The 25,000-nt window shown below is 37.0% G+C and overlaps 1 protein-coding gene across 1 annotated transcript in view; it reads left to right on the top strand.

Moving 5' to 3' along the window:
- Positions 1-5,037: 5,037 nt before the first annotated feature.
- The window catches only part of LOC135202182 (uncharacterized), a 26,010-nt gene continuing 6,047 nt past the window's right edge, over positions 5,038-25,000 (top strand). The window contains exons 1-4 of the mRNA XM_064231436.1: positions 5,038-5,118; positions 5,265-5,447; positions 5,744-6,194; positions 9,220-9,309. Of these exons, the coding sequence (XP_064087506.1) occupies positions 5,038-5,118; positions 5,265-5,447; positions 5,744-6,194; positions 9,220-9,309 (805 nt within the window). The remainder of the gene's footprint in view (positions 5,119-5,264; positions 5,448-5,743; positions 6,195-9,219; positions 9,310-25,000) is intronic.

Below are 25,000 nucleotides of genomic sequence, written 5' to 3'. Positions count from 1 at the left end.
AATGCAATGGAAATAGATGGGAAAATAGATTTCATTTCACAAATGACAGACTCCTTTTCTCATAGAAAAATTGTCCTCACTATCGTACTGCATTCTCGGGAATTCCATTCAGAGATCAGAGATGGTATTTCTGGTGATAGAAGTTCACTCTTGACGTGGTTCGGAAGTCACGTAAAACCGTTGGTCCCGTTGTTAAATACATTGGTTCCATGCTACGGAAAAACACCATACAAACCAACGTTGTATTGTACTGTTAAACGTCATTGAGAAGATTGTAACATCGAAGAGCCGCAAGAATAATCAAAGTTTGTTACATCCTAACCCGAAATAAAATTAGGTTTTTAAAGACTTGTATATGTTGTTTACAGTTTTGAAATTATGCATGGGTGATATTGAGCTTTATATATAGGCTAATAAATCTTATTTGGTTGGTGAATATTGTAAAGAACTAATACAATATTTGTATTTCAAGTCGCCCTTATTAAATTTTATGTATATATATATAATATATATATATATATATATATATATGTGTGTGTGTGTGTGTGTATGTGTGTGTGTGTGTGTGTGTGTGCACAGAACACAGATCAGACGCACAAGGTGCTTATTCACACGATGAAGATTAAGGGCAGGAACACGATAAGATTCACATTTTGCTTTTATTTTATTTTTTAGAAGATCCAACAAGATGTGGCGATGTTGTCACGAAACGTAGGATATAGGATTAAAGCAAAATGTGAATCTTATCGTGGTCCTGCCTTCGTCTATATATATATATAAAGGTTTTTTGCCACGAAGGAAAAAATGGAAAAGCGAGATAGCCAAGTACTTTCGGTCCTGTTCGGACCCTTTACTGAGGCAAACTGATTTTACAGAGAACAACATAGTCAAAAGAAAGCTTAATATACGAACTGACACTACAAGATTAGCAAGCAATAAGGGCGATTTTCACTCTACAGAAAAGAGGAGCCGCCTGAGATTAGCCCCACCTTGAAGGATATACGCAGTAAACAAGTGATTCTCCCAGAAAACAGTACATTTTGAAAAAACAAGGGAGCATATACAATTTAATACCATGAATTTTTACACAAATTTTCCCCCCCAAAAATTATTATTAATGAAAAGACGAAAGAAAATATAAATATATGTATATCGAGCAACAGTAAGAGGGAGAGAAAATATCGAACCATACTCTGTGGAAGGGTTCTGATAGCAATAGGCAGGGCAAAAGTCAGGTAGAAGGCAAGGAGGGACAGTTCATCAAGACGTGTGAACTTTCACGAGCATTAACTACTGACAGAGGGATGACAAGCTATCCTGCAGGTGTGGAGTGTCATTAGAATCATATTCGCAAGTCAGAAGGGGCTTGTCTCTAAATACAATCTCTCACGGTGGTCGAAACGGTCAAAACAAGATAGGGTAGCCTTTAATGGGTTTGACATTTCCCCCCCTCTGGCATTTTTATTCGTTCAAAATATTCCTTTAGTTTTCCAATTTGTTTAAGGACAAGAAAAGTAGAAAGAGGGTCCAAAATGGAAGCTCGTAGCAATATTTTATATGTGTTTATGTATATATATATATAATATATATATATATATATATATATATATATATATATATGTGTGTGTGTTTTTGTGTGTGTGTGTGTGTGCGTGTGTGTGTGTCTGTATGTGTGTGGTGTGTTTTGTTTATATATGTGGATAAAATTATGATTATGATAATGTATTTTCAACGTGTCCCTTTATCACCCTTTGTCGTATAATAAACAAGATTAGGTAGAGGTGTAAGAATACCACCACCGTAGGTCCTGCGTGTCCTAAAATGGGACTAAAAGGACAGCTGCTGCCTTGCAGTCTTACTTTTTTAGTAAAAGGCTACACTTACCGCCAATAACTGTGGAAACTGCTGCCTTGCAGTCTCACTATTTAGTCAAAGGCGAGGCCCACCGCCAGTAATTGGGGTTGATGACACCAAGTGCATGCGGTCGTAAAAACCCCTTTGCCAAATAAACCATGCCTGATGTTGTAAGGAAAGATGCATCAGGCAACCGACCCCTTAGTGTAGGGATAACGGTGGGAAAGAAGAATTAAGATTAAGGAACTGTTAAAGAATTTTTGGAACTAATGACAATCCCCAAAATTTTAGGTAAGCAGAGGTCTGAAAACAAAACTGATGAAAAGGAAAATCTCACCTTCTTCGGGAAATCTGAAATGAGGCGTTTAATCGAAAAATGGCGCCTCAGGAAATGTTTTAGAGAACAAAGATTTCCTTCATGTGGCGCTTACAGTCACGTCATTTGACTTCTCTTCAGAGGGAAATCGTTTAGATAAAGCAAAGTAACTTAAGAGAAAGAGGAGAAAGAGGAAGTCGGAGAAATAAGTGAATGAAGCTGAAAAGGATAAGAGGTAATGGTATATTTTTAGGTTGGGTTTCTCTCTTATACAGTTTTTGTGAATTGCCTCGTCTTGATGTAATTTTATTCGAGCCTTTTTTTAACTTCTTTGATCTTTAACAAATGTAAATATTACAAAATATTCATTGTTTGTTCGTCCCAATAGGTTTGTCATTGAAAGTTAGCATGAAGTAAAGAAAGCAAAATAAAAAATGGAATGCGACTTTATAACAGAGACAAGTGAACAAAAAGAAAATAATTTTCTCGCTGCTGCAAATATCGTATCTGTATGGAGGTTTTTATATGCAGCTCCAAAATATCTATTTTCATTCTTATAAATACCTAACATCCTATTTATTAACGGTCCCACAGATATATCCATCTTCAGAAGACTCTAGACGAGGGCTACACCATTACCCAAAGAATAGTAAGTAGTGAACCATTCCACTGAGGGTCCGGAAAAAGTCGCTTCCCTGACCTCTCCCTCAGACGCAAGAAGGTTTAATATTCCTTAATGATAGACAGGCGGGCTTCAGTGAAAGTTAGGGCTTGGAGAGAGAGAGAGAGAGGATCGGGGAAGGGAGAGGGTGAAGACGAGGGAAGGAAAGAAAGGGAGATCAGAGAAGAGAATAGGGATTGGGGATGTTGCTTAGAGGAAATCAGGGGAAGATACTGAGATTGATATTTGCCAGGGCTTCTCCAGAGTCATATGGCCTCTCTCTCTCTCTCTCTCTCTCTCTCTCTCTCTCTCTCTCTCTCTCTCTCTCTCTCTCTCTCTCTCTCTCTTTCAGTAGTAGGATTTACATTGAGGGGATATGACTGATTAAGATTGATTGTTTTTCATTGTGCTCGAGTTGATGAAACCATACCTGGGCCTAAATTAACTCATAGAGGTTTAGGCAATAATCATTTTCATTTTACAACGGTTCCAGCTCACATATTTTTTTAAATGAGAAAGTAAGAGAGATGAAAAATGTTAAGCTCGAGGTTTGACATAGGAAGTTAAACCAAAAAAGAGTAAATACTTAAAGTTTATTTCATTGACTGCTTACAGTTATCTTAAAAGTAACCGGTTGGTGGTTGAACTGCATTGAGTGTTCCTTCACCGTAGTAAGGTTCAGAAGAGTACAAGAACCCTTGCAGGGCCATCTTTTATTTGCTTAGGCCAGCAGAAATGGGTAGAAGCAAACAAAAAAAATCTCGGATTTGTAATATGTTCATAAACATTCAAGGGCCAGTGAAAGATTCGTAGAAGATTCACAGGAAAACGTTTGAGAAATTCTCAACAGAATAAAAGTAACTTCTAAGCAATAGTTTATTTCCCTGCTTCCAAAAATCCTTGTCCTTCATTACGTTGCTCACTCGAAGTCTCCGACAGTCGGCATCTCATTGGAAGACTTCTTCCAGTGCACTGACAGTTTCTCAGTAGCGTGGTCGGTAAAGAGTTGGCGTGCCATCTCGGTGGCCGCGAGTTCGATTCTCGGGCATTTCACTGAGGAGTGAGAGATGTGTATTTCTGGTGATAGAAGTTCACTCTCGGCGTGGTTCGGAAGTCACGTAAAGCCGTTGGTCCCGTTGCTGAATAACCACTGGTTCCTTGCAACGTAAAGACACCATACAAACAAACAAAGAAAATAGTGCAATGGCAGCCCTTTATTTTAAAGTACGAGTAAGATGAAGAGGACCAAGGGATCCTTTTGCAGTGTCGTTGCTCTCAAACCATGAGGCACTTTTGATTAAAGACTTACATAATGTGAATATTTTGATGATTTGAAGATTTATTATAATTACTATTTAAGTTATTCGTAATGAGCTATGCATTTTTAGGAAAAAGGTCATGAACTTTCTTGAAAAGCTTTCATAGAATAGTATAACTTTCTAAAGTGATAAATAAAGTAATAAATGAGGGGTAATGAATATAATTGATTAATGGCGAAGAAATTTTAAGTGACATATGACAGTGTTTCGTATCTGCGCCTTTTCGTTCTAGCTGCCCAGCTCTCTCTCTCTCTCTCTCTCTCTCTCTCTCTCTCTCTCTCTCTCTCTCTCTCTCTCTCTCTCTCTCTCTGAGTTTTGATCCGGTTCATTGGGTAATTTTCTGCTCAACTGTGCAATCTCTTCGAAGACTTTTGGCTTGCTTTGATTTAGCGACAAATCATTTGGACGAGCCTACAAGTCTAAAAAACTGAAACTGCTATTATTATCATTATTATTACTATCATTTGCTGGAAGAACACCTTCATTAATACAGGTTTTATTGAAAATAATGGCTATTTCAACCACGTTTATTTTGTATAGAAGTTTCTTTACTCGTCTTAGTACTTACTTTTCTTCTATCAAAAATGGGGATTAATGTAAAAAACGTGGTAATTGTCAAATTGAATATATTATACAAAATGCAGTACAAATTGGATCTCAGGCGTAATCGACAAAATATACCAAATGACGCATTCTGGATTCCTCTTGCTCAGGGGCGTCTGCTCATCTCTCTCTCTCTCTCTCTCTCTCTCTCTCTCTCTCTCTCTCTCTCTCTCTCTCTCTCCTTCTTGTAACGTTTCAACCTTAAACCCAGGACATCGTCGGGCAGGTATTGTGGGACTGAAAGTTCTTGAGAGCCCTACGGTATATATAGTCTGTTGCACAGAATGGGGTTCTTATCAGGGAATTCTAATTGGCTAACTGGCTCAGCTGCTGATCCCCTGTTAGCTGATGCCTCAAGATCAGAGGTGGGTCCCATGCGGACGCTGCAGTAGTCTCTCAGACCGTCGTACAGCTGGCCTCACACTAGGCCTTTTTTTCTCGAGCAGCGAGCCGTTGCTGCCGAAAATCGAAAACCGCAAGCTGTTAGCTCGAGATTTTAGCTTTCCGGCAGAACGGGAAGCAGCCAGCAAGAGCCGTGAGCCATGGCGTAGTGTCAACAGACAAGATGGCTGCTGCTGATAGGATGTACTCTCAGACCTTTGGCTTCTCTTCTCCTGGGCCACTCTCGAACCCACAAACGTTTTTTGGCAGCACATTTTGCCACAGTCCGACAATTTCTGGCCGGCATGATGGTGTCAGCTGATCAGTTTTGTTTACTTTTTCCTACGGCTCCTCGAAACCACGAGTTCCTAGTGTGACGATACAACACTTTTGCTCGCGAGCATCGGCTGGATGCTGGCCAAAACCGAGCAAGAAATGACTAGTGTGATACCAGCTTAAGGGAAGGGCGCCTTTCTTTGCAGGTTTCTGCTTTGTTGGAGCAGGCAGTTGAATTACGTCACTTCTGCCAAATTAATATCGGCTCGATGCTGTTGAATAACGTTGTGCCTGGTGTAGTTTGGTGTCTTTGATGTGGGGTGTCTTGCTCAGTTGCCTTCCCACCCCTCGGCAGCCCATCGTGCCTCCCCACCCCATGGTGGCCCAACCCGCCTCCCCATCGTCCCACCCTTCGGCAGCCCATCCTGCCTCCCCACTATCCTACCCCTCGGCAGCCCATACTACCTCCCAACCCCTCCGCGGCGGCCCAACCTGCCTCCCCACTGTCCCACCCCTGAGCAGCCCATCCTACCTTCCCAGTGTCCCACCCCTCGGTGGCCCATCCTACCTCCCAACCCCCCATGGCAGCCCAACCCGCCTCACCACCATCCCACCCCATGGCGGTCCAACCCGCCTCCCCACCGTCCCACCCCTCGGCGGCCCAACCCGCCTTCCCACAGTCCAACCCCTCAGTGGTCCAACCCGCCTCCCCACTGTTACACCCCATGGTGGCCCAACCCGCCTCCTCACTGTCCAACCCCTCAAAAGTGGATGAAGACTAGAGGCAAGTAATTATTGGCCTGTGAGTCTAACATCACATATGAAAGGGTAATGGAGAAAAATATTATGAAACATTTAATAAAAAATAAATTGTTTAATGTAGGACAACATGGTTTTGTACCCGGAAAAAGTACACAAACCCAACTGTTAGTCCACCGTGAGAACATATACAAAAATATGAAAAACGGAAAAGAAACAGATGTGGTTTATCTAGACTTTGCAAAAGCTTTTGACAAGGTAGACCATAATATATTAGCGAAGAAAATTAGAAAACATAATATAGTGGACAAAGTAGGAAGATGGTTAAAAGAATTTTTACACAACAGAAAACAGATAGTTATTGCAAACGATGAGAAATCGGATTAAGCTAATGTAATATCCGGTGTGCCACAAGGTACGGTGCTAGCTGCATTACTGTTTGTTATTATGATTGCAGACATAGACAGTAATGTTAAGGAATCGGTAGTGAGTAGTTTCGCTAATGACACAAGAATAAGTAGAGAAATTATTTGTGATGAAGATAGGAACGCACTACAAAGAGACCTTAACAAAGCATATGATTGGGCAGAGGTAAATAGGATGCTATTTAACTCTGATAAATTTGAATCAATAAATTATGGAGATAGAGAATGTAAGCTATATGCATATAGGAGACCCAATAATGAGACAATCACAAATAAGGAAGCAGTTAAAGACCTTGGTGTGATGTTGAATAGGAACATGTTATGCAATGATCAAATAGCAATTCTATTGGCAAAATGTAAAGCAAAAATGGGAATGTTGTTACGGCACTTCAAAACAAGAAAAGCTGAACACATGATTATGCTTTATAAAACATATTTTCGTAGTCCACTTGAATATTGCAATATGATAAGGTACCCACACTATCAAAAGGATATTGCACAAATAGAGAGTGTACAACGGTCCTTTACAGCTAGAATAGAAGTTAAGGATCTTGATTACTGGGAAAGACTACAATTTTTAAAATTATATAGCCTAGAAAGGAGAAGAGAACGCTACATGATAATTCAGGCATGGAAACAGATAGAAGGAATTGCCGAAAACATCATGGAGCTAAAAATATCAGAAAGAGCAAGCAGAGGTAGATTAATAGTGCCCAACACTATACCAGGAAAAATAAGGAAAACACACAGGACATTAATCCACTACGCACCAGCATCGACAATGCAGCGTCTATTCAGTGCGTTGCCAGCTCATCTGAGGAATATAACAGGAGTGAGCATAGATGTGTTTAAGAATAGGCTCGACAAATATCTAAGCTGCATCCCAGACCATCCAAGATTGGAAGATTCAAAATATACCGGAAGATGCACTAGCAACACTCTGGTAGACATTAGAGGTGCCTCACACTGAGGGGACCTGGGGCAACCCGAACAAGATGTTGTAAGGTCTGTAAGGTCTGTAAGGTCAGTAAGGCCCAACCCGCCTCCCCACTGTCACACCAAGGCCGGCTCGATGGGGGCGCGAAGCAGAGAAGGGGTATGCCGATAGCTGTGTTTTTTAATCCGACATTCTCGGATGAATTTTCCTAAACATTTGTAGAGCCCTCTTGACTTGCTATGGTATAATTGATAATCATTCATAGGGAATAAAAGAAATTACTTGAGGTTGATATATAAAAGAATTAATTTATGGATGACAAATAAAAGAAGTAGTTTAAGGCTGATAGAATTATAATACTAGTAAAAAAAATAGTACATGTAAGTAAACAAAAAGAAGCAGTGACTTTATATAGCATAATCATAATCATAAATTGGTGCTATAAATATGGAATAAACAAAAATAAAAAAAATAATGATGATTATTCTCTAAATTATTATTTGAAATGCTGAAAGTATTTTGGGAACAATCTTATTTTTTCGTAACAGTCTCCAACTTTCTTTTTTTGGTTAAGTTTTTGCTTGCTACAATCGAGTTATTTTCCTGACAACAATAATTATTCATTAATACATTGTAGAAGCCCATATCATCATTTTCCCTATCTGTTCAGTGCTGTGTCTTGAGTCGCAAAATTCATTTGGAAACAGAGCCTCATGGTCTACAAGAATATTATATATTAGGGCTGAGGCAAAATTTCTCTGATCATTACAAGTTCCAATCCAACGATTATTTTCTTCAATATATTCTGCAAAGTTTGGGGTTTCATACACTTAGTAGGAATAATATGCACAACGTCCTTGAATTTAGACCGTTTTAACATAAAAACAAATGCGCTTGTTGCAGCCTCGCTGCTATCAAAGGCTGAGTCAACAATATTTCCCCCTTTATAATCAAAATAGGGTTTAAGATGAATTTCATCAACCACCAGGATCACTACTTTGTCATTGGGCAATAATGATTTATATTTGTTTTTGATGTACGACAAGAAATTTGTATCATCTTGTTCCGTGGCCGGACTGAATATTTTTGAAACAAACACCCTTTTTATATTGGAGTATCTAGGTAATACAAGAAATTTCTTATCTCTCAAGAGCCTGTATCCCTGTGGAGAACAATTATAGAAGACAGAGGAAAATATCTCTAACTCAGATGAATAATCCATCTTATTAAGAGTCATTAAATGCAGTTGTTCACAAACAAATTTCAGTACGGTAGAATGTTTGAATGATGGTTCATCTAAAAGAATGGATAAAAATGAAATCACCAGCTGAATAACACTAATGCTGTTGCAAGTTTTTGAACTTCTATTATAGCTATCCGCTCTACTTAAGTTATCCAATATCTTTTCAAGTGTATTAGTATCATGAACTTCTACGAGAATCTTTAAGTCCCTTAATCGATTTACTTCAGTGTCTTGAACGAAAACTTGCACTGCGCAGTTATTCTTTATCATTAGGGATAGAATTATTTTTGCGCAACACGACAAATTGAAAGTCCCTCATTATTTTTTATCAAAGTCCAATGCTGAGTATCTAAAAACTGTAGCTTCCCAACAAGTTTATCAACAGAATTGAATAGCCTAGAATTTGTATACAAAATGTGTATTGCAACACTCTCTGCTATTGCAGCCTGCATTGCTGATTGCTCCTTCCTTGCTCTCTTCGAATCTAGAGATTCTCTTCGATGCGATGGCGCGGACAGATACGAGGGACAGTTAGGTAACTGAGATGGCATGGCACCTTCACGAAGTTGTGGCATTTTCAGTTTTGTAGTTGAAGTTGTGCCAGTATTTTTGTCATAACAGGATTTTTCCCATATAATATCCTCTGGCACGAAATGTAAACTGCAAACCTGAAAACAGATTTGCAGTATATTAAAACTATTGCCCATTAACGAATATTGAAGTGTCCGAATATCACAAATAAATACATCATGGTTATTAATGCATGTGTAGCTGTATGTTCATGATCCTCCTAAGCTACGCATATTGATTTTATTAGCAAAACACTACACCAATATTCCACAAACGATATTATAATTTCAATAGTAATGAGGTAAATGTCAAGTGTATTTTTATACTCACTTTGCTATATTTGGTCGGGGTGTAGCTTTCTCGTTTTATGGCTCGTATCCATTTTGCTGGAGTTCTTCGTTCTTGGGGAAAGAAAATATGTTGACTTTGGGCCCTGCCTCGTAATTCCCCTTGCAATTTGGGACAACGCAATGATAAGGCATCGTCGCAGAAACACTCGCAAACTTATGTTTACTATCAATATCCCTTTTGTTCTCCAAATAACGCAAAAAAGATGGTAACTCACTCTAAATAAATCAGCGTTGTGACCCCTTCTGAATTTAGATGACTACTAAAGCAGGTAGTCTATCTGACCGTAGGTCGGACTACCTTTGCTTGGGAAAACCCTGATGACGTTTAATAAAACAGAGCCCTTGAGCTTCTCTGGGAAGTACGAAGGGGGTCTACGGCAACACCAGGGACCAAAGATTCCCACTAGAATCCTCAGGGAATAGTCTCTCCTAATAGATTTCATTAAACCTTGGGAATAACAAACGATATTTGTGGCTGAATATCCATGAATATAAATGCGTCACTCTTGTAAAAGATTATACATATATATATTTATATATATATATATATATATATATATATATATATATATATATATATATATATATATATATAGATATATATATATATATTATATATATATATATATATATATATATATTATATATATATATATATATATTTGTACGTGTATTTGGCTGAATAAGTCAATGAAAGAGTGACTATACATAAAAACTTACGCATACAAACTACACACACACACACATACACACACACACATATATATATATAATATATATACTAATAAATATATATAATATATATATATATCTATATTATATTAGATATATATATATTTAATATATGTATATATATATTTATATAATATATATATATATATATATATATATATATATATATATATATATATATATATATATAAACATTAAGCTACAAATGTCCTTTAATATCTATTTCGCTCTACCTAGGAATTAATATATTTTCATATATGTTAACCGAACGGGAATATTTTTAGTTGATAAGAAATTCGTCGGCCTCATGAGCTTGAACAACGGAACCAAGAATTCCGTGGATCGACCCCATGAACCGATGAATTTCTTATCAACTAAAAAATTCCACTTCGATTGTCATACATGAAAATATATTAATTCCGAGGTAGAGAGAATTAGATAGTAAAGGACATTTGTAGCTTAATGCTTGTATATGAATCATGGTGATGTGATAAAATTCATATATATATATATATATTATATATATGTGTGTGTGTGTGTGTGTGTGTGTGTATGTTTTGTTCTATGTCCTGTATATATAATATACATATATGTGTAATATATATATATATATTATTATATATATATATATATATTATATATATTATATATATATATATATATTGATATATATATATATATATATGAATTTGTATGTATATAATCACTATTTCATTGACTCACCTCAGTCCCACATACATGTATAAATTAGCACAACACTGCCCCTGACCACGTAATGACTCCAAGGCCATTTATTAAAAGTCAAGCCCGGCCGTAAATATCCATGGCAGGTGGGGATGCCCACGGGGGCTGGTGGCTTATTCACGCACATCAATTTGGTCTTTTGTCTTGGAATATTGGTGTGGCCACATTGCCTCGTCACAATTCCTAAAGTTTTATCTGCCAACCCTCCGCCACTTACGCTACTCGGGAAGTTTTCCCTCCAACAAATGGACAAGTTTTACAGAAAACGGAGTTTTACTGAAAACGGAGTTTTCTCACCCTCCAACTTTTCACTTCTGCGGCGTTTTTATTGTTTAAGGTAAAATCGAAGGCAGTGATGGGATAACAGAGGGAAATAAATTCTACGTGGGGGATTTGCGTCATAAATTCCCATTAGAATTCTTTAACATCTGTGAATTTTCCCAAATTCAATGCCGTCTGTGAGATATAACGAACAGAATAATGAATTATTTACAAGATTAAAATAAAGCTAAAGATATATGTAATAATGCAGAGAACAAATATTACTAAATCACATTGTATAGAGTACTTAAACATACTTTGATAAGAACTGAAGAAGGAAGGTTGGAGATGGTTGGAGATTTATGGAAGATAAGGAGTACTAAAGACATGAATTTCACATAGTCCGTTCGTGCCACAAGGCGCTGGGTCTAATATGATGACTTAATCCGTTTCCGATGGAAGGGGACGACTCAAAAAAAAACTCAAAAGTAACGGGCACATTCAACAGTACTTTGCAAACTATGACCCCCCTGTAATATATATATATATATATATATATATATATATTATATATATATATATATATATATATATATATATATATATATATATATATATATATATATATATATATATATATATATATATATATATTATATATATATATATATATATATATATATATATATATATATATATATATATATAGTTTGTGTGCGCGCGTTCTTGAAATATAGTTATAAAACTATAAAACATTTATTGAGTCACTCTTTACACAAACATTTATCTTATGGTTCATTAAAGAACTGCCTGAATAATGGGTACTATTAAAAAATAAAAACTTAGTTCTGCTTATTCAGACGAATATATGATTATGAATAAGACTAAAAAGCGTCTGACTGAACGGACGCCCAGGTTAACAAAACCCAATCTCGAACAAACGAAAAATGGCTTATGATTTTGTGAAACAATCACGAGCTGTCCTCTTTCCGACACTTCTGGCTGTTGAACTTTCACATTATGCGTTGTTGCTCAAGGTAAGTGAAGCCATTTTCAACCTTGTTTTGGTGATAAGCAAGGAAAATAGTTTTCAGCAAGAAACTGTGCCTTGAATATACAGAGCACCGCATAAGCCTTAATTACATGAACCTCTCTCGAACAAACAGAATTCAACACCAAGCGTGTACTGACGCCATTTCAAAGAGCATTTGAAAGGGAAGTGCTGTTTGGCCGCAGCAGGAAAGAGACCTCTTAGCACAAAGTACCGTTCTCGGAAAACTGCATCAACGCCGGGCGCCATCTTTCCGCTCCATCGTGTGAGAGGGGTCTCTAACGGAACACTTCTGTGAGGACTATTCCCTAAAACCATATTACCTTTCGGTGTTCTCGGTGGATAACAGGATTCCCTCCTCTGTTTTTGATCAAAGGGTTAAAGGTCTTCGAATAGTTCCAGTAAATAACAAACACTATAATGAGAGTCAAACAGAATGGCTGGAGTCAAGGAAGGAAATCTCTACCTGATAAAAACTCTCTTATATTCCATGTAAACACTGTATATGCCTTCACTTCCATCAGAAGATGCTATTTTACCTTTTAATTTGCTTGCAGCAAATAGTCAAGATGCATAAAAGAAAGACACTAAGATTTTTATTCAGTAAGCCACCAAGTTCTTCAGACTAGTAACGATTCAGCTGAAAAAGGACTTTTCTCAGTTCGGTAAAATTCCTTTAATTCGGAAACATGTATCTAACGTTTCATAACAATTAACAGAAGTTTTATTGTGAATCACTAAACTACCCAAACCATCAGGTAAGGGACTGCTCGAATAACCAACAAAATATAAATATAAGACATAATTAAAGCTCCTGGTTTATTTTCTTTAACAATAGAAGCAAATGAGTATGAAGTGGTATGGCCACAGGAACTTGAATTTTCATCAATATTCGGCAGTACTCAGTGAAATTTCTAGGAATACCACCATTCAATTTCTCTAATGAAATATATATTATATATAAATATATATATATATATATATATATATATATATATATAATAATATATATATATATATATATATATATATATATATATATATATATATGTATATATATATATGTATATATATAGTCATGACAGCTCAAACGAATACTTTGCTCATAAATGTATTTTTTGTCTCGATCACCCAAAACACTTTAGTCGGATTCTTGCTTCGTTTAGTTTAAGAATAAATTCATAAGATAACGAGCCACTGCCTATTTTCATCTCGCCAAAAAGTGTAGTAAATTATGTACACTAAGTAAAATTTTTGTATCAAGATGAAAGGTATAACGAAATGTCAAGTAGCATAACAAAATCATGCAACTGTGGTCGATATGAATTTTCTCATAACTTATACATTTGGAAGTTCCTCGTTGGACGAGGGTTTTAAGTGCTCGCCTACTGATTCGGTAATCACAAGTTAGATTTCCCGCTCTGCCAACATGGAATCAGAGGAATTCGTTTCTGCTGATAAGAAATTAATTTCTCGATATAATGTGGTTCGGATCTTGTTGCTAGGTAACCAGTTGGTTGCTAGCCACGTAAAAATATCTAATCCTTCGGGCCAGCCCTAGGAGAACTCTTAATCAGCCCAGTGGGCTGGTTAAAATAAGATATACTTAATTTTATACATTTGGAGGTCAAAAGGTTCCACAACCGCACCACGCAAAGTATTCCACATTCTAGGCGTAGTCAAAATAAACCTGCTAAATAATGAGTATTTGACACTTAAAAAAAATAAGACTGTTTACATGCAAGCAGCCCGCCTAGTCATTTGCAATTAAAAATACCTATGTCATGTAAAGAAGAGTGCACAGGATGTTTACACTTATAGAACATTTTAATGAAATCAGTTTACGTCTATGACACAAGTAGACATTAACAATTGGCAAAATAAACTTGAGTGATGACACAACTCTATCCAAGAGTTTGAGACGAGAGACAGCACCCGAAAACCAAAATGAAGAACAATACTCCAAACAAGGAAGAGAAGAGTAACCACACTGAAGATGCAAGCTTCATCACGGAACATTCATTCGATAACAGTTCCGCAAGATAACGACTTTTTTGAGAAACAGCTGAAGCAATATTACACATACGCCTCTAAAAAGTCAATTGCTCATCGAAAGTTACACCTAAAATCTTAATAAGCGTCACTGAGATTTAAAAGCGTACAATTTAAATGTAAATCAGGATGCAAAGGCAAAAGTGTTCTGGTTCGACTCATATTTTGAATTTTTGAAGGGTTAAGCTTCACCGCCCAAAGCCTTCTCCACTCATGAATATGGTCTGATCAATCACAATTTGACATCATAATCATTTTGTTGTGATATTTCGTGGATTATAGTTTTTACCACAGCCTATGAATAAATTTACATAAATTCTAGAAAATAAATTGAACATTGCACACGAGACAACATACAAACAAATGGACCGGAAAAATCATTTCAAAATTACAAACCCTAAATCTATGAAGTAATTCCGACTGTAAATCAAATGGCTCCCCATTGCTTTGTCAACTGAGTTCGAGTCTCCATTAAAATCTATGTAAAGCCGAATAAAATTCCCCGTGAGGACTATCATTTGTTCTGCCACGCTGCAGTGATGTCGATTCATTATTATTTATTGGCGCTTTCCGCACAAGCGCTCCGCAACAAATAGAAGTAGGATATACAGCAGATGATACGGCACAGAATCAGTGTGATAGCTAACTGCAGCGGTAATTATTACTGCCCTCATATTCAGTAGTCTGACCCGACCAAGTAGGTTCCTAACATTATTATTATTATTATTATTATATATATATATATAATATATATATATATATATATATATATATATATATATATATAATAATAATATATATATATATATATATTATTATATAGTGTGTATATATATATATATATATATATATATATATAGATATATTATATATATATATAATATATATATTACGTATATAATATATATATTAATATAATATATATATATATATATATATATATTATATATAGATATATATACATATATATATATATATATATATATATATATATATATATAAGTCATCATAAGTCATATCACATTTCCGTGATTCATATGCATATATCGAGCTACAATGTCCTTTAATATCAAATTCGCTCTACCTGAATTAATATATTTTCATATATGCTTAACCAAAGGGGAATTTTTTCTCGATAATAGACTTGCCTGGACCGGGGCGCGAACCCATGGATCCTTTCAAATCCAGGAACGTCTGTGAAAGGATCCATGGGTTCGCGCCCTGGTCCAGGCACGAGAGAATCCCCGAGACCTTCGAGGCGAGATCCACGGCTTCGCCCAAGACCGGCCCGACCAATGAGAAAGCAACTCTAGGTCCGTGCCGCTATAAATACCGTTCCGCAAACTTTCTTGCTACAGTCTCTTCAACCGACTCGTCAGAAGATGGCCTACGAGAAGGTCGAAACGTCACGTGATACCAGCTATACCAGCACCAATACCAGCCCTTAAACCAAAGACGACCCTGGCCCGAACTGAACTAGGCTTACGGAATAATACCGGCACTGACGACGACCCCTTTATGGTGTTGCCTCCTACTTATCCCCTCCTAAGGAGCACTACCCTACCATACGGGTCTTTGCTTACCAACAATCCCTAGTGTATATTCATTATCAGCAAATCATGAAATGGCCGCGGAGGCCTAGTCCAGTTTCCCAAATACAAGAGCAACGCTGACACCATGAAACCACAAAGATAGAGGACAACTTGAAGGAGTTAAGGGTCTATCCTAGTCAAGAATAACGGAGAGTAAAGCAAAGCTTTTGACCGATCAGAATCAGACTTTTAAGCTGTAGTGCTGCACCGACACACAACAGAGAAGCTGTAATGAGCGTCGAAAACTTTACACCAAATATTATAGAACTGCCTTTGAAAAGTCATGAACATAACCACTATCTTTAAAGGTAAAACGCCAAAGGGCAAACAATAGCATGATCAGGCTTTAAAACATGAACATTTGAAGTCCGTGTCTACAGGCTGGTTCTATACGAATATATGCAAAAAAATTAATTTCAGTAATCATGAAATGGCCGCGGAAGCCTAGTCCAGTTTCCCAAATACAAGAGCAAACGCTGACACCATGAAACTACAAAGATAGTGGAAAACTTGAAGGAGTTTAAGGGTCTATCCTAGTGAAGAATAACGGAGAGTAAAGCAAAACTTTTAACCGATCAGAATCAGAATTTTAAGCTGTAGTGCTGCACCGACACACAACAGAGAAGCTGTAATGAGCGTCGAAAACTTTACACCAAATATTATAGAACTGCCTTTGAAAAGTCATGAACATAACCACTATCTTTAAAGGTAAAACGCCAAAGGGCAAACAATAGCATGATCAGGCTTTAAAACATGAACATTTGAAGTCCGTGGTCTAGAGGCTGGTTCTATACGAATATATGCAAAAAAATTAATTTCAGTAATAATAATATTAATAGCAACAATAACAACAATAATTATAATACTCCTATAGCGAGGAAAACTAACAGTTGGAAAGACCGTTAGCCAAATGTGAATACATTAAACTAACGAAGTTTATATGCTGTATTTGTAAGGCATTAATATACCTCTGTCATCATACTTTCATAGGTACTTATTTATTGTCAATTAAATAAAGTTAGGCAATTTTATCTAATAGTGTGAGAGTGAAATTATTTTCTTTCTAATCTTTATCCACTTACCAGATTAAATTATTTATCCACTGTTGTTTTTAATTAGATGTACATCTTTGTACATAATGTTATGGTCAATCTGTTCTACGAAGGCTTCCAGAATACTAATCATGAATAACAAAAATAAATCAACAACGCCCCAGTCACGTAGGTATTCTAAAGAAAACAAGGCTGGGACCTAAAGGACACTAGAAATATTTTCTCGTATTCTCTACAGACCATTACAGGGTCTGGCAGGCACCCCTCCACAGAGAGAAAAAACATACCTACCATTTCAAGAAATTTACAAGACGTTTTAATCACAGAATCTTAACCAAACGAGCAAAGTTGGACCTCCCTTTTCCTCTAGAGAAAAGAGGAGAGTAAACACGGTCCGAGTGGCTCCAGACATTTCCGAAGCGCCGAGTGTTTGCCAACGCGTTAAGAGAAAATGACCACAGATGAGACGCTCGTCAAATATGGACATCTTGTCATATTATTATATTAATAATAAAAGTATCCCTCTCTTCCCAGGTAAACTTGATCCCTGATAATGGGGAATATTTACCCAACCATTTCTCATACAGAGAGAGAGAGAGAGAGAGAGAGAACATGATAAAAATATCAAAACAGAGCTAGTCGAATGGAATACAGCAAAATAAATATTTAGGGTCTACTGGTCACATTTAACCAGATAGGCATGTAATTGTTATTACTACAATGCCCTGTTAACTTCACGATTTCTTCCAACTTTTTGGATGCGTTAGTCTCTACAAAGCCTCACACCTAAATGGAAGAATATGAAGAAATTGTGAATCGTGGCTCAGGGGAAGGTGACGACGTTCTGATCATAGGGGCGAAGGTTCGAATCTTGCAACGGATGTTAGATTTCTTCATATTCTCCATTCTTACGCTTTATAGTGAAAATATATAGAAAAAAGTTGAAGAAATCATACAAGAAGTTTATTTTCATCATGTTATCTATATTCCTTAGAGAATTTTTTCTATACTTCCCTGCCACGAAAGAGATAATGAAAAAATAAGGGGGGGGGGGAGAAATTTATTAATACATGCTGCTGAATGCATGCGAGATTAAAATGTTATTTCAAAATAAGCCTTAAGCGACATGAGAATTGCGCCTGGGAAACTTAGAATTTATTAAAAAGCTTAATTAAGGTAATTATATGTATTGTTTCCTATATCCCAGCAAGATCAGTTTTAGTTTATAAAAATAATCAGTAATTAAAACAATTAAATCAGAAAAAGAGATACCAGTGTGGAATGTTAAGCACAGGTCATAGACTTTCCTCCCTTCATGACAACAAAACCGAACTTTGACGAAGAAACTTGGGAAGGAGAGATTATCCGGCTGACATTCAGTCCAGATCTAGAGCCGATGAAACACCTTTTTCTCAAAGCATCGGATAAAGGTGAAAGTTAGCAGGTGTATATTTTATAACCCTCCCTAATTTTGCAAGTATTATTTAGTACTGTTGCATACGTCACTTTATTTCTCTTGCATTTTCGACCTCAGTTTCCAAAACCGGAAGAACGTGTAAAGTAAAACAATGCGAAATATGTCGAATGATCTTCAGTGCAGAAAATCCATGTGAATTGTCCGAAGCTGTTTTTTACCTTCAGATAGAAGTGCCAGGGAAAATAAGGCTAATTCGTCTCGCTGTCAAATAAATTATGGACGTCAAGACATTCCGCTTTTCAACCCCTTAATGTCCTCATAAGTCAGCTTAGTTTCGAAATAAGCCCAGCATAGCTTCATTTCACTTAGCATACCTTTCATAGCTTAAATTTTGCCTCAAGACATTTTAAATACAACAGCACGACATGTAGCAACTCCGAGCGAACTCCCCACAGGATTCTCAGATAAGCGGCAGCGAACACTGCAGCATACACCTGCACCACCATTAACGAGTCCCTTACACGATTCTCAGCGATATCCATCCCTAAGTCCACTGTCTAATTCCCTATCCAATTCCTTGTAACCTCCTTTAACGACCCCCAGCTGTCATTAGCGCTTCACGCCACCCAGACTCACTGGCCACCTTCATATGCCCATCAGCATTCGGTCACAACAGTCTGGGGAAAATTTGGGACAACCCTGAATCTTTGCACCTCCTACCGCCATTGTGTAAAATTCTCTAGGGACATGATGTCTTCATTAACACCTCAGATCCAGTGGCTGACCCCTCGACCTTGTCACGGGCCATTTAAGTTTGACCTGACCTGAACCCTTTTTGCACCTAGTAACTCCACCCACTCTTAAGCTTTCTCTCCTAAGCGACGCCCCTTTCCATTGTTGTTCTTTGAGACACTCGTTTCTGTTGAAATATTGTTCTCTTTCAGCATTCCCTGGGGTATTTGAAGAATCCTCCTTTTGACAAAATAACAATGGGAGTAACCATTCAAAAAATCCAAGATGGAGGCTGCGGACAAGGATATAAGGGTCCAGGATCGCCCTTACAAACAAGTAGTGTGGGGATCCGTATTAGTAGAAAGAGGCTCTTACTGCAATAGAACTATGACCGTAGTTATCACTTGGACCTCAGTTGTCCATCCTTCAAGCTGAGACTTATCAGCCCAGTGCCTTGGTTTACACTAGAAGCCTATGAGCCATTCCTGAAACGGAGTTGTACTCCAGACACATCCACCACAGCCAAGATTGCCTTTCTGTTTATTTCCATCCTTTTTCATTGGTCCAGGCAATCACTGATTCAGTTATCCTGTTGCAAAGGCATCCTAATTGAGCCAAGTCACTGACCTAGTCAATCGATTGAAGTTTTAACCCTTAGACCCTATGGGATCACAGCTGGCACACGACGGTGCCTATGTTCGATAGTTTTGATATCTATAGTGTAGAATGAAGTCATAGTTTTGATATCTATAGGGTAGAATGAAGCCACTGATGCCAGAACCGAGAAATTCACAGAAAAGGATCCAAACACCATTTGTCAGGTAGGCAGTAAGTCACTAACACAGTCCAGGCTTTAACAAATTCGATAAGGCCTCGATATGAAATTATCCCCGTGGTTGAAAGACTGTATTTGTGCTACGACTTGCCACTTTGTATAAAAGCAAGAACGCCCATAGCAAGATTTACTATATAGTGTGAATGGCTAATTATTTCTATAGTGGGTAATATCACTTGGCAACACTAATCTCTTGCTGCAGCAAATAGAAGGCTATAGTGTCGAAACCTGAGGTAAAACAAAACGGATTATCTTTTTGTATTCCCCCCTGAATAGATGTAGATCTAACAAATGAGCTATAGACTGGTTCATTATGTGGATGAAATACATACACTGAATAATTATTTGAAAAGTAAAAATAATAAAAATATCAAGAAATGTAAAGCTTCCAAGCTAACAACTTAATCCCAACCAAGGACTAAAGAAAGAGAAGGTCTGCTCACTTCCCCCTAAATCCCTCATGTAGGCGGAACCCTGCCAGCCTCATTATTGCATCAGCACCTTGTCTCTCGTGGCCTTGGTCCAAACAACTGCCGTGAAGGTTGCGATGAAACCTCCACAAAATACTAGTGATAATAACAAAATTATTGAGGACGTTAATGCAATCAAGGGGAAAATGACAAATCCTGCTCGCCATCATTGATATCGCTGAAGCCTAGGATGAGTAATAATATCAATTAGTGAATATGTCATCGACAGGTGGGCAGAGCCCCAGTGAAGAGATATTTTCCCCATAAGTAAACTCCTCTTCATTGTGGGTGAGGTCATAGGTTAACATCACTTCTGTGTTCAAAACCCATACCTGCGATTTTGATGGCTCTGGCAGAGGAAACTCACTTTTACTCTGATTAGTACCAGAACTACTGAACTTAGATACTGAATAATACTTACAAAAATTAGGTAGGGTTATAAAATATATAGTTGGCTATTTTCACCTTTATCAGATGCTTCGTTAAAAAGATGTTGCTGAAAAACCGTGTTTCATCGGTTCTGAATCCCTTAGTAAGCAAGTTTAATGCAGAAAGTTATTCTCATAAGGGGGCTTATCCGAGTAGCGCATATTCACAAAAATAATTTTTTGGGGTCTTAGAAATGGTCATACTTTCTCTTGAGTTTTGATTCTACAGTGCCCAGAGAAATGAAGAATTTCCACCAACATATCAAAGCCCCATTAAAGCGATGAATAAGTGTCTTTATAGTTGGAAATCATGAAAGAAATGTAAAAATATAGTGCAACTGATAAGAGAAACTGGGACTTATTCTGGTTCGTTATCATGATTTTCGAGTTTTTCTCAAAATTGTTTAAACATGTTCAGCATTCTTTAAACGACCGCTTATTTTAGGTCAGATTGTCTACCCATTAAACAATAAGTAAAGTACTTTATCATTAATCCTGATTCCTGTCATTAACCCATTATATCTGTTCTCCGAACTAAAGCTAATTGGGCAGACAATATAATGCTTGTTCCATAGGCAGAATAAAATTTAAAAAGGGCAGGAGGGAAGGTGTGTGTTACTCGAAGGAACCGATTGACACGAAAGCTAGATTAACCTACTTGGGTTCATTTTTTCCCTAAAGGAAGAAGTGCTATAAACACCAGCAAAGACAGAAACTTGAAGACAACTCCACAGCCTGTTATACGTCAACCTTTAAGCCAGGATTATAGCAAATATGACAATCTTAAAACACACCAGTTATTTCCACATGAAAAAGGAAAAAATGTTATTAGTGCGTGTGAAACCCTCTACTTTTTCTGTGCAAAAACGATACTTTATGAACAGTAACTCCCCTTTGGACTTTTCGTCGTCTACCGTGGACCCAGCCTCTCTAATCACCTACTCCATACATAATTATGCTGATTGAGTGTATGTTGGATGAGCTTTGGGAAGATACTTACGTTCCTAGGGTCAGAACTGGCACTGATCCCTGTAATATTACCATAATATTTTTAGCAATATGAATACTATGCAGTGCACTGATTCTTACATATGTAAATGCACACACAAATACATTCAAATATAAATAGGAAACTTTGGAAGACAAATAATTAACTACAGTAAGACTCAATCCTTGCAAACCATGGTGTATTTTTATGGCAGCATATAAAGAACGTTGTCTTTGGGTAAAAGCATTTCCACAAAACTGAAACTCAAATTAAATAAACCAAAGGACAACATTTTTAAGGGCAAGGATTTCGTTGGAAAAATATCAAGTTAGCCATTAGTAAATATTTTTTGATGAGAGAGAAAGACACGGGGAGAGGGAAATTACTGAATGATAAGGTTAGATATTATATGGTAACACCTTCCATTAACTTTCCACACCATACATTAGGTTCCCATTCATAGAGTGTTACATTTAACTTAATTAATCTTGAAAGACCCAAAATTAAAAATACCTAACATCCATTTTGGAGACAGCGAATCATCATTTTTCTCAAATATCTTTCCAACTAATTGAGTGATCGAAGTGGTATTCCGACACAGTCTACAAGACACCTGCTAATTTTTTGGTAACATAGTGCATTGTCAAGTGGTGTCATTTAAGGTATTTACTCTTGACTTACATGTTGTTGCCAAGCATTATCAACCTATACATTCCAATGTCCTTTATCCCCATCCCATACCTCTCTACCTCTCTCTCTCTCTCTTGCTCTCCTCATCCCTCCTCCTTCAACCCACTTTCCTGGACTCCCCATCTCCGCCCAAAGTTCCCTGTCTATTAAGTCCCGTTTTTCGCAGTTTCTCCGCTTCTGACGTCACATCGAACAAAGTTCGTCGAGTAAAGCTTGGCCGTGTGGACGGGGCCTTACAGTATATTGAGCAATATTGGATGATATAAACATGTCGGTTTTTGTATATGCTCTGTTCATTTAATTATTGTTATTGTATTGTCTTCTAAGTTATATAAATTCACCCAGTATAATGTACCTATTGTCACGATCTCGACTTAAATGTTTTACCCTCATATCAGTGTGTTTACTACAAACAGGTAAGATAAGGTAACAAAAATTTACATCACACTGTTCTACCTACAACCCAGTTTATAATTAACACAACTACTTTATAGTGGTAAAGGAATTATGAAATCGGTGTCTCTCTGTCTCTCTCTAACTTGAATTAAGAATTTTCATAGTTGAAAAGTGATGGAAACTGAGAATAACGCAGGAACTTTATTCACATTCTTTGTCACTACCAAACAACAAATCATCCTCGTTATCACTCTCGATGTTGATTATTACAGGATCTACAGGTTAGTGCATGTTATCTGTAGAACAAAAGAAAGAAAAAAAAATCTGCCCCCCCTGATGAGCAGGTACCTCAGATACGTCATCGCCTACGTAGATACCCCAGGAGGGAGGCGTCTCTCTCTTGGCCTTGTGTGGACCAGTATACATCCTCGAAAGTTCTGACTGTCACACTGCACCTTCTCCCCACACCTCCTTTGTTACGCCAACACACCAAAGATACTATTAACAAAAAACCTTCAGAATATTTATAACCATTATTATATGGTCGCTATGTCAACCTCTATCCTTTTCATTGTGAAATCTCCAATTATCTGCTGGTATTGAAAAATATCATGGAAAACGATATTTATTGCATACTGTAAATTACAGAGAGGTATGGTGGGGGGATGATAAAACAGCGATAAAGAAAGAGCGGACGTTCGCTTGTGTAAATTAGTCCTGCTGACCTCATGTGACTGCCTTTAAAAGTCGAGTAAACACCTTTCAAGAGAAAACTACCAGGATCACGCTGAAATCTACGGCTTTACAACACCATGTTTCAGTAACCCGCTGTATTTGAGAATAAAGAATTTCTCCTGTAGGAAATATGCTGTTTATATCCATGGAAATATGTGCTTAGACCAAAAATTTATCATTATTGACAAGCAAGAAATGCCAATTATATGAGAAATTTTAAATACTCAATATAAAATCAATCCGCCAACGCGGAATCCCTTTTTCTACAAAATATGCTTGAAAGAGAGTCTTCTTCCTTCCTATTATTATTATCATTATTATTATTACTACTTATTCTATACAGTGAATAGACTATCTTCAACAAAGTTCCCGGTGCTAAAACGAGAAAAATCGATATAAGAAAAACGGGACATGTGTCCTGACCACAGAAGAATATATCGTTATCAAATGGAAACATAGTAACCAATTACACGGGGAGCAAGAAACTCGACTGAAGATAAAACATCTGTGAGTAACTATAATAAATATGGGAATATCTGTAACGAAAATATCGTAATGTATGTTAAAAAAAAAAAAAAAAAAAGTGAGAAGGATTAGATTCTGCTGGATTTTGGAACAGAGACCCAAGACAATACAAGCCAATGCATTTGGAATATAAAAGACGAATAAAAAAATATAAACGCAAATAAGGAAATACGCTAGAACAGTACGAAAAGCACGACTCTTTATAGCAAATATTCAAAAACAAAAATGCAAGATACCGAGGCCTATAAACATTAACAGTTGATCAGAAACAATGTCAATAACAATAGATCTATGGATCTTACTCAAGTCTTTCAACAAAGTAGCGTATAAGTTTATGAGCAATAGGAGCAAAAATATTCAGGATACGCTTCGGTTAAATAAAAAGTATCGAAAATAGGAGAATAATAAATAAAAACGTGGTTCTCGGACGCCATGATAACACAAAGGCAAGTGTTCACTGTTGCCAAGACATAAATATGAACTGGAAGCATTCACCACTTCTCCTTGGTATGAGTAAATTTCATTCATTTCTGATTCACTACAACATCACGACAGGCATACATTAGCAACAGAACATACTAAATTTTATCCCTCATTATAGAGCAC

The sequence above is a fragment of the Macrobrachium nipponense genome, chromosome 30 (genome assembly GCF_015104395.2).
Source record: "Macrobrachium nipponense isolate FS-2020 chromosome 30, ASM1510439v2, whole genome shotgun sequence".
Lineage (NCBI taxonomy): Eukaryota > Metazoa > Arthropoda > Malacostraca > Decapoda > Palaemonidae > Macrobrachium > Macrobrachium nipponense.
The sequence above is the reverse complement of the archived record's forward strand: the minus strand, read 5'-3'. Positions and strand labels throughout refer to the sequence as shown.